This window comes from Columba livia, chromosome 9, assembly GCF_036013475.1.
Source record: "Columba livia isolate bColLiv1 breed racing homer chromosome 9, bColLiv1.pat.W.v2, whole genome shotgun sequence".
NCBI classification, from domain to species: Eukaryota; Metazoa; Chordata; class Aves; order Columbiformes; family Columbidae; genus Columba; species Columba livia.
In genome coordinates, this window is record NC_088610.1 from 20,744,791 (window position 1) to 20,760,550 (window position 15,760).

Genomic DNA, 15,760 nt, shown 5'->3' on the forward strand with positions numbered 1-15,760 from the left:
TGGGACACGGGCAAAACTCCCCCCGAGGCCAGAGTTTGGGGGAGATGAAGCAAAGGTGTTTTAGGGCAACAATAGGCTGAGCTTCGCTATTTAGGTGACAGCTGTCTGATGACCAGGGGGAGCTGAGTATGCGCTGCCTACAATGCAGAGTGGGGGGAAGGACATTGCTGGCATTTTACAGCCCTTTTGGATCAAAACAAGTCTTGCTTTTATATTAACGATACAATGGTTAAATTCTCCTTAAAGTAATATAGCAAGGATTCTTTAGTTACTGTTGGTGGGGACTTCAGTGGTGCTGAGCTGCGTTTTGGTCATGCTGAAGCTTGTGGCAAGCGCCTGAAAATCCCTGCTCAGCCGTGGGGGTGCTCGGTGCAGCCCATGGATGGGATCCGCGCTCTGGTTTCAGGGATGCTCGCTGCCCTCCTGCTGTACCAAGGCAACATCCCGCGACTATTCCAGAAAAACCTGCTCTACAGCCAGAAGAGCAAATACAAGGTACCCAAGGCGAGGGTGGTGGCGCACGCGGAGGGTGGTGACCCACGTCGGAAGGGGAGAGGAGAGAAGAGCAGCTCCCAGCATCGCGACTGAGCCGCGGATGGGGCTGGTCGGTCCCTGCGGCCCCTCTCCTGGGGACCAGGTTCCGCAGATTTTGCTGCTTGTCCCATCCGGCATCTGTCCTGCCTGACCGGTCCCTACTGCAGGGTGAGATCTCTTCAAAGTGTTGTGAAGAAATTGTCCAAGCTGGATGTGTGAACCCCTGAGCTCCTTTGGGAACGGTTGAAAATCTCCCTGGAGAGAATCACAGAATCCCAGAATGTCAGGGGCTGGAAGGGACCTGGAAAGCTCATCCAGTGCAATCCCCCCATGGAGCAGGAACACCCAGATGAGGTTACACAGGAAGGTGTCCAGGCGGGTTGGAATGTCTGCACAGAAGGAGACTCCACAACCTCCCTGGGCAGCCTGGGCCAGGCTCTGACACCCTCACCCCCAACAAGTTGCTTCTCATATTTAAGTGGAACCTCCTGTGTTCCAGTTTGCACCCATTACCCCTTGTCCTGTCACTGGTTGTCACCCAGAAGAGCCTGGCTCCATCCTCCTGACACTCCCCCTTTCCATATTGATCCCCAGGAATGAGAGTCACCCCTCAGTCTCCTCTTGTCCAGCTCCAGAGCCCCAGCTCCCTCAGCCTTTCCTCACACGGGAGATGCTCCACTCCCTTCAGCATCTTGGTGGCTGCGCTGGACTCTCTCCAGCAGTTCCCTGTCCTGCTGGAACTGAGGGGCCACAACTGGACACAAGATTCCAGGTGTGGTCTCCCCAGGGCAGAGCAGAGGGGCAGGAGAACCTCTCTGACCTACTGACCACCCCCTTCTAACCCACCCCAGGTACTATTGGCCTTCCTGGCCACAAGGGCCCAGTGCTGGCTCATGGTCACCCTGCTCTCCCCAGGACCCCCAGGTCCCTTTCTCCTACACTGCTCTCCAACAGCTCGTTCCCCAACTTACACTGGAACCTGGGGTTGTTCCTGACCAGATACAAGACTCTGCAAAATGGTTCAAGCCTGCACCACTAGCTCGGCGAGGGGATAAAAACTAACACTTTTGCATAAATTTCTGGTTGTCTTGTATTGCCAGGGAGCTTACGGAAGGTCAGGACTGTGATGTGAGTATGCTTGAGCAACTCCCAGGTTATTGCATCATGCAATGCTTGAAATAACCTGACTGGGTCTCTTGCAGCTGTAAAAACAAAACACAAACCAGTAACCGCCTTGGAAAATTGGGATGTGGAGAAAGCAGGCTTTAATCTTTCGAGTTACTAAATGGATATTGGTCAAAAATTGATGTTCTTTGAGTTAAATGGAGGTCATTGGATTACACAGGCTGAACATGGCAGCTCTCGGAGAGGAATTAACAATGCTCCAGGGCAAGGGAGTTCCCTGAGTACAGGAGACCCTGCTCGTGTGTGGACGCATTGCTTAGCCTGGGTTTTGTGTGCTGTGAGGCATCAACAAACGGGGCACAAAGTGTCCGTGGTTGCAAACCGAGAGCCAGGCAGCGGGTGTGGGTGAGCACGTGCGTCTCCGGGCTCCTCTCTGTGTCCGCACGAAACATTCCTGAAGGAAAAAAGTGCTGTTTATGGAGATAATAATAAATGTTGTGATTGGCGTTTAGGTGAGTGAAGACATTTATGTGAGCTCTGCGGGGGGGATCAGCCCATCTGATCCCCAAAAATGGGAGAAGCTGTGTTGTCCAAACCGGCACTGCCCTGCCTGCCGCTGGCGCTGAAAGGGGCAGATCTGGGCGGAAACTCTTGCGACGGTAAGCGGGGCCCCCCTGGGTGATTCCAGGGTTGGGGCAACCCATGGGTGCTGCACCCGGGCTCTGTCCCTGGGTGGGCAGCAGTTGGGACAACCCCCGCTGCAGCATCCCTGGAGCCGGGCCGCTGGGCACGGCTGGATACTGAGCTGCTCCCCTATCGAAAACAGCAAATTTCTGAGTTTTGCAGCAAATAGTCAATTTTGCAGGACCTCTCTGAGCAGAAAATTCCTGAGCTGGGTATATTCTTGATGCTCTACAGCTTTTCAGAGCAATCGCAGGGCTCGTGCTCTGGGATGGGATATGTGTGATGCTCTGGTGGTACAAGTGTCCCTGCCCCAGGTCACCATGGCGGGAGCTCAAGCAGGGAAGATCTGCTCCTGTTTATCGAGTTCCAAATGCTGAATAAGGAGGTGGCACCTGAATGAAATCTGGAGAGAAGTGGGAGCCCAGGAAGGTGGCAGATGCCCAGGAATGGGAGGGGAGCTGGAGCTCTGCAAACCTCGAGACCACCCCATGACCCAACAGGAGAGACGAAGGAAGGGACCAACGGAGCTGTATGTGGACACGTCTGAGAGGTAAAACTTTATGGAACAAACAACACCCCTAAAACCCAAGTAGCAAATACCCCAAAAACGATGCCCCCGCGTCGTGCCCAGCGGGATGCTCAGCACTGCCCAGTCCCTCATGGGGAAGGGCGCTGGGGACTGTCTGGTGTTTATCCTGTTGAACTGTGAGCGGGAGATGGGGCACCTTTGGGTGGTAACCAAAACCTTTGAGTCTCCAGGTGACTGGCCAAAGGAGAGATTGGGGTGCTCAGATTCCTCCCTGGCAATCTTTTGGAACCTCTTCTGGTTTGGAAATCGTGCTCAAACCCCTCAGCCGGGGCCTCTGTTTATCAATCAAAAAGGATTCGCCGGCTCTGGTTTTGGTTTGAGGGTGAGTAAGGTTGACTGCCCCACCACAACCCATTCTCGTGGTATTTTTTCACCAGGCAGAGCACAGAATATTCCTACAGAATATTTCTACAGCCGCTCCAAGGGGCGGGTTGGGATGTCTGGCTGCAGAGATGCTCACGAGGCTACTCTCGGACACGGTGTTGGCGTCAGCTCTGGGGGAGGATGCTGGGCCTATAAATGAGCGCAACAGCCAAAATCAGCCTGCAACTACAGATTCAAGGGGAAAAAATGCTGATTTTGTTTGTTTGCTTACTTTGTTTTGTTTTCAGGACATTTTCAGATGTTTGAGCTCTGTTCCTTGGGCTGCTGGGGAGATCATCCACTGTGCAGACTGATGTAATTAAGGGGAACTTAACAGGAGTGACGGTGACTATTATTATTTTTAATTAAGAAGCTGCTTTTCCAGCACTGAAGTGTGAAGGTGCAGTGGAGGAGAGCTGCAGCTGGACAGACAGACTTGCTCCCAAGCTCAGCTGCTCTGGTTTACAGCTTGGCCCTGCGTGGTCATGGTCTCTCTGTTGCTGTTGCCCTCCTGGTTGTGCTCCGGGTGCTGGAGCTGGGGCAGCGCAGAGCCCAGGGTGTCCCCTCCAAGGCCTCAGCTGCCGCTCAGGGGTTTCACCCTGTTCGCTCAGGACCTGCCCTGAAGAGTCACGTCGTGTCCATGAGCCAGCGATGTGCCCGGTGGCCAAGTAGGCCAATGGTACCTGGGGTGTGTGAGGAAGAGCGTGACCAGAGGGTCAAGGGAGGTTGTTCCTCTTGCTCTGCTCTGCCCTGGTGAGGCCACATCTGGAGTTGTGTCCAGTTCCGGGCCCCTCAGTTTAAGAAGGACAAGGAATTACTGGAGAGAGTCCAGCGCAGGGACACAAAGATGCTTAGGGGTCTGGAGCATCTTTGTGCTGAGGAGACACCGAGAGAGCTGGGGCTGTTGAGCTGGAGAAGAGAAGCTGAGAGGGATCTGATCAATGGGATCAATATCTCAGGGTGGGTGTCAGAGGATGGACCAGACTCTGCTCAGTGGTGCCCAATGCCAGGGTGAGGGGCAACGGGCACAGACTGAAACACAGGAGGCTCCATCGGAACATGAGCAGAAACTTGTTTGCTGGGAGGTGCCAGAGCCTGGCCCAGGCTGCCCAGAGCGGGTGTGGAGTCTCCTTCTCTGAGACATTCAAACCCGCCTGGACCCACCTGTGTGATCTGCTCTGTGACCCTGCGTGAGCAGGGGTTGCACTGGGGGATCTGCAGAGGTCCTGCAACCCAACCAGCCTGGGGTTCTATGTCGTGTCGAGCCCCTGGGACCTCCCATTACAGCCCGTCCTGCAACTGCAGCGTGTAGCACCCAAGAGCTGGTGCAGGGCCCTGCACAGCAGAGGTGACCAGGGTCTCCAGTGGGCAGCAATGTCCCAGCCCGCCCGCTCCAGGGCAGGAGCAGCCCCCCAGCCCAGGAGACAAACCCCTCACTGTCCTCAGCAAAGAACAATGCCTGGTGGGGGCACAGAGGCTCAGTTTTGGGTGCCCTCCAGCCTGTGCCACCGGGCATTGCCCAGCCGAGAGGGAGTGGGCTGGTGGGTCTGGGGCGGCTTCTGGGCAAACTGCTTCTTGTAGAGCGCACTGCTGTACTGCAGCTCCGGCGTCACCAGCCGCCGGCACATGTGCTCCGTTTCCTTGTCCAAGCCCTGTTTGATGTTGTAGCCCAAGATCTTCGCACTTCCGTGCTGCAGCGGCCGCAGGGAAGAGTCCTTGATGTCCTTGGGGGCCACGCTGCCCATCCCTTGCAGACAGGTCCTCGCCAACTCCTCCTGCCTCTCCCGAAGCGCCCGGACTTCCCGACGCATACGCTCCCTGCCGAAGTCTCGGTCGATCCTTTCCCAGAAGGTCCTGTTGAAGTGGGTGTAGATTTCCCAGTCCAGCCTGTTCCACTCCTTTATCTTCTCCACGATCGTGTCCGAAAGGCGGGACTTGGTGCTGCTGTCCCTGATGTTGAGCGGGAAGGAGACGACACTGTCCAGGTCCCAGCACAGCATCTCCTTCAGCAGCACCATGGACTCATCGAAGTACTCGGAGATGAGGAGCAAGTCGAAGGACGCCTCAATGGCCTTCAGCATGAGTTGCACCCGCTTGGCTGAGACCTCTCCATCGGGGTTGAAGCCGAAGTCGAATGTCATGAGGTTCCTGGCATAGTGTCTGTTGCTGTCCGTGGGGTCGTAGTAGAGGTAGGGCTGGCTGAGGAACTCCTCCAGGCTGCGGGCGCGGGAGAATGCCGCCATGCCCCTGTAGTACGAGAAGGAGGACTCCATGAGCTGCACAGGGTTCCTCAGGATGGAGAAGTAGACGGCCGAGCTGGACACCACTTTCTGCACCTGTGGAGGAGAAAAAGAAGGTTTTAAAGGTGGGGTTGGGAGAAAGGACCTGCTTGTTCGCAGCTGTGCTCTGCTGGAACACAGAAGCACTCGCTGGAGTTGGAGATGGTGGGTGCTGGGGAGGGTTTCAGGGTGCAGCTCGTCAAAGGAGTGTTTGTGTTAGCTGTGTTAGCCCCACAGGAGGTATGTGGGGAAGGCCATGACCTCCCTGCTACATGCTGCCACAGCTGGGTGGCTTGTCCAGGCTTGAGATACGTCCTACCTCCTTGCCATTCCCCAGATCTGCATGTCCTCAAGTGGCATCCAGCGTGTTGGATGCTGGGCATGGCTGATCTGAGCTGATGTGCTCAAGCCGTTCTCCTCTTGCAGCTGGTAGCCTCTGGGCCTGCCCAGGGACCCAGACATCTCCATGGGCCCACCAGACAAGAACCAGGTTATAAGTTGCTGACTGCTACAGACGTCCCCTGGCTTGGCTCAGGTCACAGCACCACGATTCATCAAACCTGTTTACAGAAGCTCTTGGGAGATACCCACAACATGCAAGCTACCTGGGGGCAACCCTGTCTCTCTTTAGCTTCATCCCCAAAGAGTTTATGCGCTCTATGGGCATCCCACCTTGCTCCACACAAGCCCCTCTCTCCCTCCCCTGTTCACCCAATGCCAAGGTGCCATGGATTTGCCCGTACCTCCGGCTGCAGGAACCGCATGTGGTGGCAGAGGATGTTGAACCGCCGAGGGCTCCTGGGGGAGAAGCCCTGCACGAACTTGGCCAAGAAGTGGTGGGGGTAGAAGAGCTGGTTGCCACCCCCCACAGGGAAGGCGAAGGTAAGGTTGTGCCTCTCGCCGAAGCGGAAGAGGATGTTCATGACAGTGCTGCTGGCGCTCTTGTGGACTTTGAGGAAAACAATGTCGGTCTTGGGTTCACACCTTTCCCCTTGAGAGGAGACCCCTTGGGCCTGCTGGCCTTCACCAAGAGTCACCTTGTCACCTTTAGAGACTTCTGTCCAGCTTGGGGAAAATCCTCTCTCCAGGTCTGTCTTGTAAAAGTTCTCTGCTAGTGGAGGCTGAGCTGAATTTGGCAAGGAGTGTTCAAACAAGCTGCCCCACTGATGGTGGAGGGAACCCATGGCTTGAGCGTGAGACAGCCTCTCTACCACAACCTGCCTTGTTCCTGGTGGTGGCGTTCTCCTGTGATCCTCTGCCGGCATCCTGTTTGCAAAGATGATGTAATTGCTGTTGAAAGCATCAGCATCTCCCCCCAAAACTGCGGAGATCCTGTCGGGAAGACTCGGAGGACCCTCTCTGGTGGCTGTTCTCAGGCCAGGAAGCTGGGATTTCAGCCTTGTGGATGAAGGGTGGACTTTCACCTTCATGCTGCTCTCCGCAGGCTGCCAGGTCCACTGCTCCTCCTGGCTGCCCGGGCTGCTTTCCAGCGGGGTCTCCCAGCTGAAATAGAGATGCGTCTGGAAAACGTCCTGCGTGCTCTCAGTTGAGGTAGGATCTGGCATGGCTTTCCTCTTCCAGTGTGCGGGATTGTCCTCCCACAGCGGGATGGGGGTCTGGAGGACATCGCTGGGCCTCTTCTGGCTGTGGTCCGTGGTTTGCTGCAGAGCCCGCTCCAGCTGGCACTGACAGTTTCTGTAACAAGAGGACATGAGGCTCAGCTGCCAACAGGCAGGGGATGGAAGGAGCTCAATGAAACCCCCAAAGTATGTTCCTCCCTCTTTCTTGGGGTCGGTGGCATTGCTGGTTGAGTGTAGGACTTGACCCCACTGCCCTGCGAGGGCGGGGTGGGTGTGAGAAGAGGATGGGTCAGCAGCGATGTGCTGAAGCCCCCGGCGCACCCTGGGCTGGTGGAAAGAGACCGAGCAAGAGAAGGCAAAGAGAGAGAAGAGCAGGTGGCCTGGAGAAGCTGGAGGAAAGTTTGGAGATGACCCCAGACTGGGAGGATGCTCAAGAGCTGTAGAGATTTGAGGCCAGCCAGGAGAGAGCCCAGAGCAGCCTGGTCTGGACACACAGTGATCTCAGCTCTGGCCAGGGTGTAGGTGCTGGATGTGAGAGCCCCTGTTTAGGAAACGGCATCTGATTTAAGACCCAATAGATCAAATACTCTTCAATCCTAAATGCAAGGAAGGATTAGGTAGAACAGCAGAAGGAAGGGTGTGGTGTTGATCTATTTATATTCCACCATCTATTGGGTCAGCAAAGTCTTACATAAAAGCTTTGCAGCAGCTGGAATTTTACTTGCTTCGTATACATGACATGAATTAGCTTCCTCACAGACCTACTCTGCTTAGCCTGATGAATGGAAATGGTTTGTGCATTTCTAAATCCAAATTTTGTTGTCTTGAATACCTCTGATGTCAGAACAGAAATTCTTTCTTTTTAGTATCTGTCATAGACATCACCTTGTTCAAACAAATCAAAATATACATACTTATCTTTAAGTGCTTTAGCATTGCAAAAGATTCCCATGTATTACCACACTGGTAATTAAGAATAACCTTGAAGGAAGAGAATAGGAAGAAACAAAACTAACCATTAAAGTACTATGGAGTTAAAGAAGTTCTGCCCCAATCTCCCTAGAGAGGACTAAGGGGTCCTCTCCTACCTGGATGTTCCTCCCTGTCTGAAGAAGCCACTGTTGGATGGTTTTCAGGAGGAAGGTTTTGAGGCCCAGAGAAAGGTCAGTGAAAGGCTCGAGGACAAGGTGCAGGTTTGCAATCCTGCTTGGGACCTACCGGGGAGGCTGCAGCTTCTCCACGACTTGAAGCGTGACCAAGAGGAGGATGAGGAGGCTGAAGAAGATCCAGAGACGACCTGGCTGGCACCTGTATATTGCTTTCAACTTCCTGCAAGGAAGTGGACAGTTCAGACCATTATAGATTCATAGAATAGTTTGGGTTTGAAGGGACGTTCCCAGCTCCCCCAGTGCCCCCCCTGCCATGAGCAGGGACATCTTCACCAGCTCATGTTGCTCAGAGCCCCGTCCAGCCTGGCCTGGGGTGTCTTCAGGGATGGTTCATCCACCACCTCTCTGGCCAACCTGGGCCAGGCTCTCACCACCCTTAGGGCCAACAATTCCTTCCTCATGTCCAGCCTGAATCTCCCTCCTTTAATTGAAAACCATCACCCCTTGTCCTATCACAACAGGTGATTAGTAGGTGGAAGAAATGTGTGTGTGAGGCAGAGGAGGAGGCCTTGAGACTATCTTTATTATTATTATTACTTTTTTTTCAAAGTAAGGTTGCGTTTTCACAGGTGAAAGAGAAGCGGAGGCAGCGATAACCAACGAGGCCGTGCTCAAGCCATGTAGCTTGGTGGAAATTTCCAGCTGGGACACAAATATCACACCGAAAGTTAAACAGCGATAACCACAGAGTCCTTTGGCTGCTCAGAGACGCGTCACCCAGCACAGCCCGAGCTCCCACTTCAGCAGCAGGACAGCCACGTCTGGCATGTGCCCTGCCTGGCCTGGAAATACCACGGCCCTATCTTTATAAACAAAGACAATACAACTTTGTTTTCCCTGCTCTCCCCTTCTTTCGACACCCGCTGGTGGAGGTGACTGACACCTGCACAGACTCCAGCTGTGGCTGCAGATGTGGTGCTGCCACCTTTCTGGAGCACAACCCAGCTTTTAGTCTCAGCCAAGCCTTTTACAGTTTGTAGGGCTTGCTGCAAACCATGGTGGAGCTTGATCATAGTCTTAAGATTAAGTACAGCAGTCAGGGGACTAAACTTCCTGGAAAAAAGGATTAGTTTGCACTCCATTGCTGCTGCTTTCTACTCATGGAGCGCATCGTTGTGTAACAGGAGACGATTTGTACCAAGGAGCTGGTTAAATCCTCTGTTTGGGCTCCTCCTTGGGTGGGAGTCCATCCCTCATGCCCCAGATGTCTGTTGTCCCCTCCCAAAGGGACGGAGCAGGCTCAGGTTGCTTTGCTACACGTGAAACTGAGGGATCTACCTTGCAGGAATTATGGAAAGCAGAAGTTTGGGCAGCCCTTGGAAGCCACACTCCGACAGCTGAGGTTTGTTGATGTTGGACAGTTTTGACCTGGGACCGCACAGACCTGCTTGTCCCGGAGCTTCTTCATCCCCATGGTGCTTTACCTCCTGCTCTGGGCAGCCTTGTGACATGTGGGAGATGTTCTAGATCCATGAGCCAGCAATGACACAAACTTGGGCTGTCTGAAGTGGTCACGTCCATCCCATCAGTGTTGGTGAGGAATTTGGGTTCGCTACTGAAAAACTGGATTTGTTCCAGAAAAATCATTGACCGAGCATTACGTCTAACTGTATTTTGCTTATTACAGCATCTTCCAGCGGCTGCACGTCAGTTTGGCCACTCATGGGTACCGTTCTTCCCTGCTCTCAGCAATGTCACTCACTGAGTGGAAATGCTAAGCTCCTCCATGGAGACATTTAAAGTCTAAAGTGCTTTGGACCTGATGACAACCTGGAGATATCCGTGTTCATCCTACACTTGAGGAGCAAACTGCCAGGCTCAGATGAGGCCGCGCTCATGGCTCACTGCCCAGCCATGGCAGCAGCCTCGTGCTGCCACAGATAAATAGGTGTGACAAGCAACAGATTAGAAAAATGCCAAATGATTAAACAGTGCTTGAAACACCAAGATGAGTTAAAGGGGAAGGCTTGGATCACAGAATCCCAGAGTGTCAGGGTTTGGAAGGGCCCTGGAAAGCTCATCCAGTGCAATACCCCCATGGAGCAGGAACACCCAGATGAGGTTACACAGGAAGGTGTCCAGGCGGGTTGGAATGTCTGCACAGAAGGAGACTCCACAACCTCCCTGGGCAGCCTGGGCCAGGCTCTGACACCCTCACCCTGAACAAGTTTCTTCTCAAACATAAGTGGAACCTCCTGTGTTCCAGTTTGCACCCATTGCCCCTTGTCCTGTCACTGGTTGTCACCCAGAAGAGCCTGGCTCCATCCTCCTGACACTCCCCCTTTCCATATTGATCCCCATGAATGAGTCACCCCTCCATCTCTTCTTCTCCAGCTCCAGAGCCCCAGCTCCCTCAGCCTTTCCTCACGTGGGAGACGCTCCACTCCATCATCTTTGTTGCTCATCTTTGTGGATCAGAGGCTTGGGGCTGCTGCGAGGTCAGGTTCGTTGAAATACCCTGGTATGGAAGATCACTGATAGCCCGAGAGACACCAAAGAGGGAGAAGGCAGTGAAGGAGGAGTTGCTGCAGGATGAAGTGGTACTGCTGGACGAAGTGATGCTGCTGGATCACAGTACTCAGGATGCAGCTGATGATGAGTTCATCTCCCTGGCCAGCCCAAGAAAGGCAGCAAGAAGGGAATGAAGAGCCAACTAACTGTGGTATATACCGAGATACCCAAACTCTCTCTTTGGGGATATCTGTATGAACGCCTTGTAGTGAAGGCAGAAAGATGCAAGACTTGGCTGGCAAGTGGCGTTGAGTTAGGTAGCACCCTCTGCCTCTCCGAAATCTGTATTTTGGGCAGGCACAATTCTGGACTTGCTTCCACAGAGGTTTCTGGTCAGTACTGAACTTTCAACCTGTGGGGAATTTGTGAAAGATCCAAGTCCTCTTGCTGCCAGCCTGCTGACTTTTTTGAGATGACCGTTGTGTTGGTTGAACGACCAGCTACACACATGCAAGATGTTCCTGGCTTCTTGGGTCTGATCAGGCTACATACAATAAAGCCTTTCCTCTGGGCTGGCTCTGGTGGGACACATCAAGGAAAGTGTGCTGAGAAAGGGAGAGCTACGGCAGCAACAAAATGAAGATGCCAAGACGTGGCACTGAAGGATAACATGGGGACTTGAGAAGCCTTTGTCTTGGAGACTGGAGCACTGGGATAAAATGGGACATGAGAAGCCTTTGTCTTGGAGGCTGGAGCAGCTGGATGGTTTGTAGTTGGACAACGAGCCTTCAAGAGGCTCAACGGCTTTCCATGGGTCACTCCTTCACAGCCTTTGCTCAGTTTAATGTGCCTGGATGAGATCATGGGCACAGGGGTCTTTGGGCAGAGTTAAATACTTGAGGCGAAAGCACCAGCAAGGTGTCCAAGGTGCACTTGGAGCTGGTGGGAATCAGTGGTGCCCTGGAGGGTGGGTCAGGCTGCGAGAGCTTTGGAAATGCCTCTGGCTGTGGAGCCCCCAGAGCCTGTGTGCTGTCACCTTCAAAAGGGACACAGCAGGGTGCAAAGATGGATGCAGCACCCCAAAGGTGTCCTTGGCTGCAAGGGCTCAGCAGCAGCATCCCCCTATGCTGGCTCAATGGATTTAATAAACAATCCATCTGTTGGTTATTTGTTTGTAAGGGATGGTGCCCCCAGCCGTGTCTCACTGCCAGCTCCTGGCAGGGGAGGGGCTGCCTGGGGTGCTGCAGATTTTCCCCTCTGTTTTCCCACCCCTCTGCTTGAAGCAGAGAGGATGACTTGCTTCTCTGACCTGTGCCCCTTCCCTGCCCAACAACAACAACAAAATGCACTGGTCGGGATGGATCCGTGGTCGGCTGGTGCTTGCTGAGCCATGCCGGTGCTGCGGGAGGTGGCTGCGGCTGAGCTCACCGGGCAGGTGGCAGAAAATGACTTTATTGATTTGCCGTGTCTAGATATGCTCCAGGCAGCCAGCGGTGTTGCACAGGGAAATTAATGTACACAATACGTATGCCAGCGATAGCCTGGTTCCGCCGAGCAGTGATTGGAGCTGTTTGCTTCGCTCATGTTGTGATAAATGAGGAAACGGGGACAAGGGTCTGCAGGATGCTCGGGAGAAGATGATGTGCTGCAGCAAGGGGGTGCCAAACCTTCCTGTGAAATGGCTGGGTTAGGAAGACCCTCGACCCCCTGCTCCACAGCTTGGGGTGTGCAACCCCCCAGATGCTGCAGGGAAAGGCTCTCCTGCCCCAAAACGCTCCCCGCAGCAAGAGGGATCTGCCGTGAAGTCTAAGCCTTGCCCTTCTCTGCTCCTGGAATCGTGGAAACATGGAATAGTTTGGGTTGAAGTGACCTCCAAAGCTCATCCAGTCCAAGCCCCTGCCATGAGCAGCGACATCTTCACCCAGATCATCCGTCCTCTCCAAAACAGCGGCTGGGGAAGTGCACCTCACCCAAGATGTGATCACTGGGTTTGCCATGTAAAAGACTCACCCAGAGCTACGTTTCTGCTCCATGTCCACCCCGCAGGTGCAGAGCTGGGAGTGCTGAGCCCTCGCCTGGGATGGGGCAGGAGGTTCAGCACCTGGCTTGTCCCACCAAGGTCTTTGCTGCTCTTCTTCCTTTGTGGTATCAGAGCTTGCAAAAGATGCTCTTTTCCTGCCCAGCGTGTTGGGGAGAAGTCCTGCCTTCGGAGCCTCACTAGAAGAGCGAGCCCCATCAACCCAGACCTGCATTTAGGCCAAGCAGGAGCGGTCCTCTGCCCATTCCCATCACCACTTCAACCTCCAAACATTCCTCAATGCAGAGGGACCTGCAAGGACGTGACCTCCAGGCAGGATGGAAATAGTATTTTAATTAGTGAATTAAATGAATCATAGTTAATTTCCTTAAGAAAACAGTATTTTACTTAAATAAAAAATAAGTAATCCACTTACGTGATCAAATACCTCCTGAATTTCAGCATGGTGAGCCCGAGCCCTGGCTGGGGAGCGGGTGGTTATTGTCCGTCTGGCAGAATGGAAAGCAAACACCTGGATCCCGGTGTGTGTGCCTGCAGCCGGTGGCCCCTCCCCGGGGGTGCACAGGGACGGCGAGCCCGCGGGGACCTTCCCACCAGTGCCCTGATCTCCAGGGAGGGACCAGCCTCCGCTCCAGTGAGTGGCTTGTTTAGATGTCCATGGGCTTGAGGGCTGCTGGCAGCCAGCTACTTTCTGCAACCAGTGGCCATGTCATACAGGGGTGGCCGTGCCGCCCGTGTTTGCATCCCTGCCTTACTCCGTGATCTCCCCATGGCTGTTGATGTTCTGCTTTGACCCCTTGTGTCCTCCTCTCTGCTCTTTCTGGTTCTTTTTCCCTCCTTGTGTCCTGTTTTTACTTCTTGATAAAGCTGAGGACAGAGATGGTTTGATCACAGGTGTTCAGCTCTTGACAGTCCCTATGTTGTTACAGTCTTTGGGTCTGTGCCGCTGAGAACCTGTGCAGGCTGGGTCACACCTACATGGCATGGAACTAATCCAAAACCGCCTGGCTCCGTCTACCCTGGGCTCCTCAGCTCCCTCCTTTGCTTTAACCACCTATTGAACTGATTAATGCATTGATATCTTGCATCTGCCATCTTCAGACTGACCTCCCATGTTCCCCCAAGCCAGCAATGTCCTCATGCCCCCCATGCTGGGACTGTGCTGCGCCAGGATGACCAGAAACAGCACAGCCCTGCTGGAAAGCCAACTGTCTCCCAGTACCAGTAGAAAAATGGTTACTGGGTCTGCTTCTTGCTAGTTGGTGCACAGTGGACAACTCAAAGGAGGACTAGGAGGGTACCTCCCATGATGGAGGTCCACAGCTGGTCCTTTGCTCAGGGTCTCCTCCCTCTTCAGCATCCTTCCCCTTTGAGGCTCATCCCAGTGTCCTGCACAGCATTAGCAACACACAACGGTGGCTTTGCATGATCAGGGACCCTAAGCCCATGTAGCAGGACCGTGTCTTCCTTGTACTTGGGCACCAGGCACCTGGGGAGGTGGTGGAGATGGAAGGTTCATGACTGTGACGTGTGCCATGAGGACTGGTGGCTCAGGCTGTGCAGCTCCAATTCTTCAGGACCAGGCTCACCATGTGTCTGCTGGTGCTGGTGGAGAGGACCCTGGCCTTGCGTGCGATCCCTCTGCCCGTGCCCATGGGTCTCAGGAGATGCACACCAGGCACTTCCAGCCCAAACCTTGGCTTTTTTGAGGGACAAAAGGGCCCATCTTCCTCATTCCCCCCTTGCAGCAGGGAGGCAGCTGTTCCCCTCACCCCAGCATGGGCAGGCGCTGCCTCTCCCCATCCACCTCATCGAAACCACAAGTTTACTGTGGGGCTGTTGCGTTCTCCACCCATCCTGCGCTCCTGCTATCTGCCCAGGCTGGCAGCTTATCTGGGAGCGTGGGGCTGGCTGAGCGCCATGGCTGAGCTCGCCCTTCACAGGGACCAAACCCTTTCCTGCTATTGGAATTGAAGTTTGGTGCTTCTCCATGTTCCTCCCCCCAGCACAACCCCGCCCCGTGCAATCTGGGATGGAGAAACCTGCTTTGGGGGCAATGGCGATGTGGGGCAGGTGGCTGATGGCTCTGTGACCTTGGGGACATCCTATTGCTGCAGAGCGTGGGGCATCCTTGCCCAGGAGCATCCAGAAGCTCATTGATGTGAAGGTGCCCAGATTCGCTTGATCCTGCTCGTCTTTGGTTGTTTCTTCTTGCTCGTTTGTCACTTGTGGGGTTTTCTGCTGCTCGGCTCACTTGTTTCCCTAAAGACAAGTCTATTTCTCCATGGGGACCTCATGGGGGGTCCAGTTTTGGTCTGCAATCCCGGTCAGGATCTCCTATATTCCCGTTTGCTGCCTGGCAGCCTCTTTCTTTGGTATGACTGGATGCGCCTGTGGAAGAGAAACTCAAAAGGCAAAGCCATCTACTCCTGCAGGGATCGGGTGGTATGGAGCACAGCATGTGCTCTCACCTGCCTGCATGCTGCTTGTGTTGGAGGCCACATCTGCAGGACCCCAGCAGCTCTCTTGGGCTGCTTCTCAGAGCTTGCAACTGCAGCCCAGAGAGGCTGTTTTGGAGTGTGACTTGGATGGGATGGGGCTCCGCTTGTGGACCAGTGTCTGAGGATCTTGGTGGAGATGGCATTTCTCTGGGATTGTAGCTGTTGGTCTCTTCTCTCTCACAGGTGCTGGAGCAGGGGTCAGGATATGGGCAGGCAGATGTGTCTTTTGCAGCTGCATCTCTTGAGAAACAAAAAGTGCCCTTGTAGGAGGGGTTGGGCTCTGCTCACCAGGCAGCTGGGTCCTGCTGGGGTTACCTAATAAGCTCATAACTTCTGTGTACATGTGCGGACTGTACCAGTGGTGCAGAACTGCCCCAAGTGCCCATTGCTGAGTGTCACTCACATGGGGTCATATTACGAGGGTATGTGCACACTTGTAGGTGGGTG

General features: G+C 54.1%; 2 protein-coding genes across 5 annotated transcripts in view; one reads left to right on the top strand and one right to left on the bottom strand.

Moving 5' to 3' along the window:
• Positions 1-15,760, top strand: part of SRPRB (SRP receptor subunit beta) — a 72,576-nt gene that overhangs the window by 6,024 nt on the left and 50,792 nt on the right. The window contains exon 5 of one of the 4 annotated variants that reach the window (XM_005501565.3): positions 407-2,170. The exons of the other annotated variants lie outside the window; for them this stretch is intronic. Within the exon in view, the coding sequence (XP_005501622.2) occupies positions 407-588 (182 nt within the window). The 3' untranslated portion in view covers positions 589-2,170. Of the gene's footprint in view, positions 1-406; positions 2,171-15,760 lie in introns of those variants that run through there. 4 annotated transcript variants of the gene reach the window in all.
• On the bottom strand, positions 4,624-6,512 carry LOC102094104 (galactose-3-O-sulfotransferase 2). Its single transcript, XM_005501597.3, has 2 exons — positions 6,318-6,512; positions 4,624-5,631 (listed from the first exon to the last, which is right to left on the bottom strand). The coding sequence occupies exons 1-2, from the start codon at positions 6,495-6,497 to the stop codon at positions 4,774-4,776; spliced, it is 1,038 nt and encodes a 345-aa protein (XP_005501654.3). The 5' UTR covers positions 6,498-6,512; the 3' UTR covers positions 4,624-4,773.

Bases quoted from the DNA above. Each gene is read 5' to 3' on its own strand.
- LOC102094104 (XM_005501597.3), bottom strand. From the start codon at position 6,497: ATGAACATCCTCTTCCGCTTCGGCGAGAGGCACAACCTTACCTTCGCC. The intron at 5,632-6,317 runs GTACGGGCAAAT...TCTCCTCCACAG, and splicing joins TGCGGTTCCTGCAGCCGGAG to GTGCAGAAAGTGGTGTCCAG.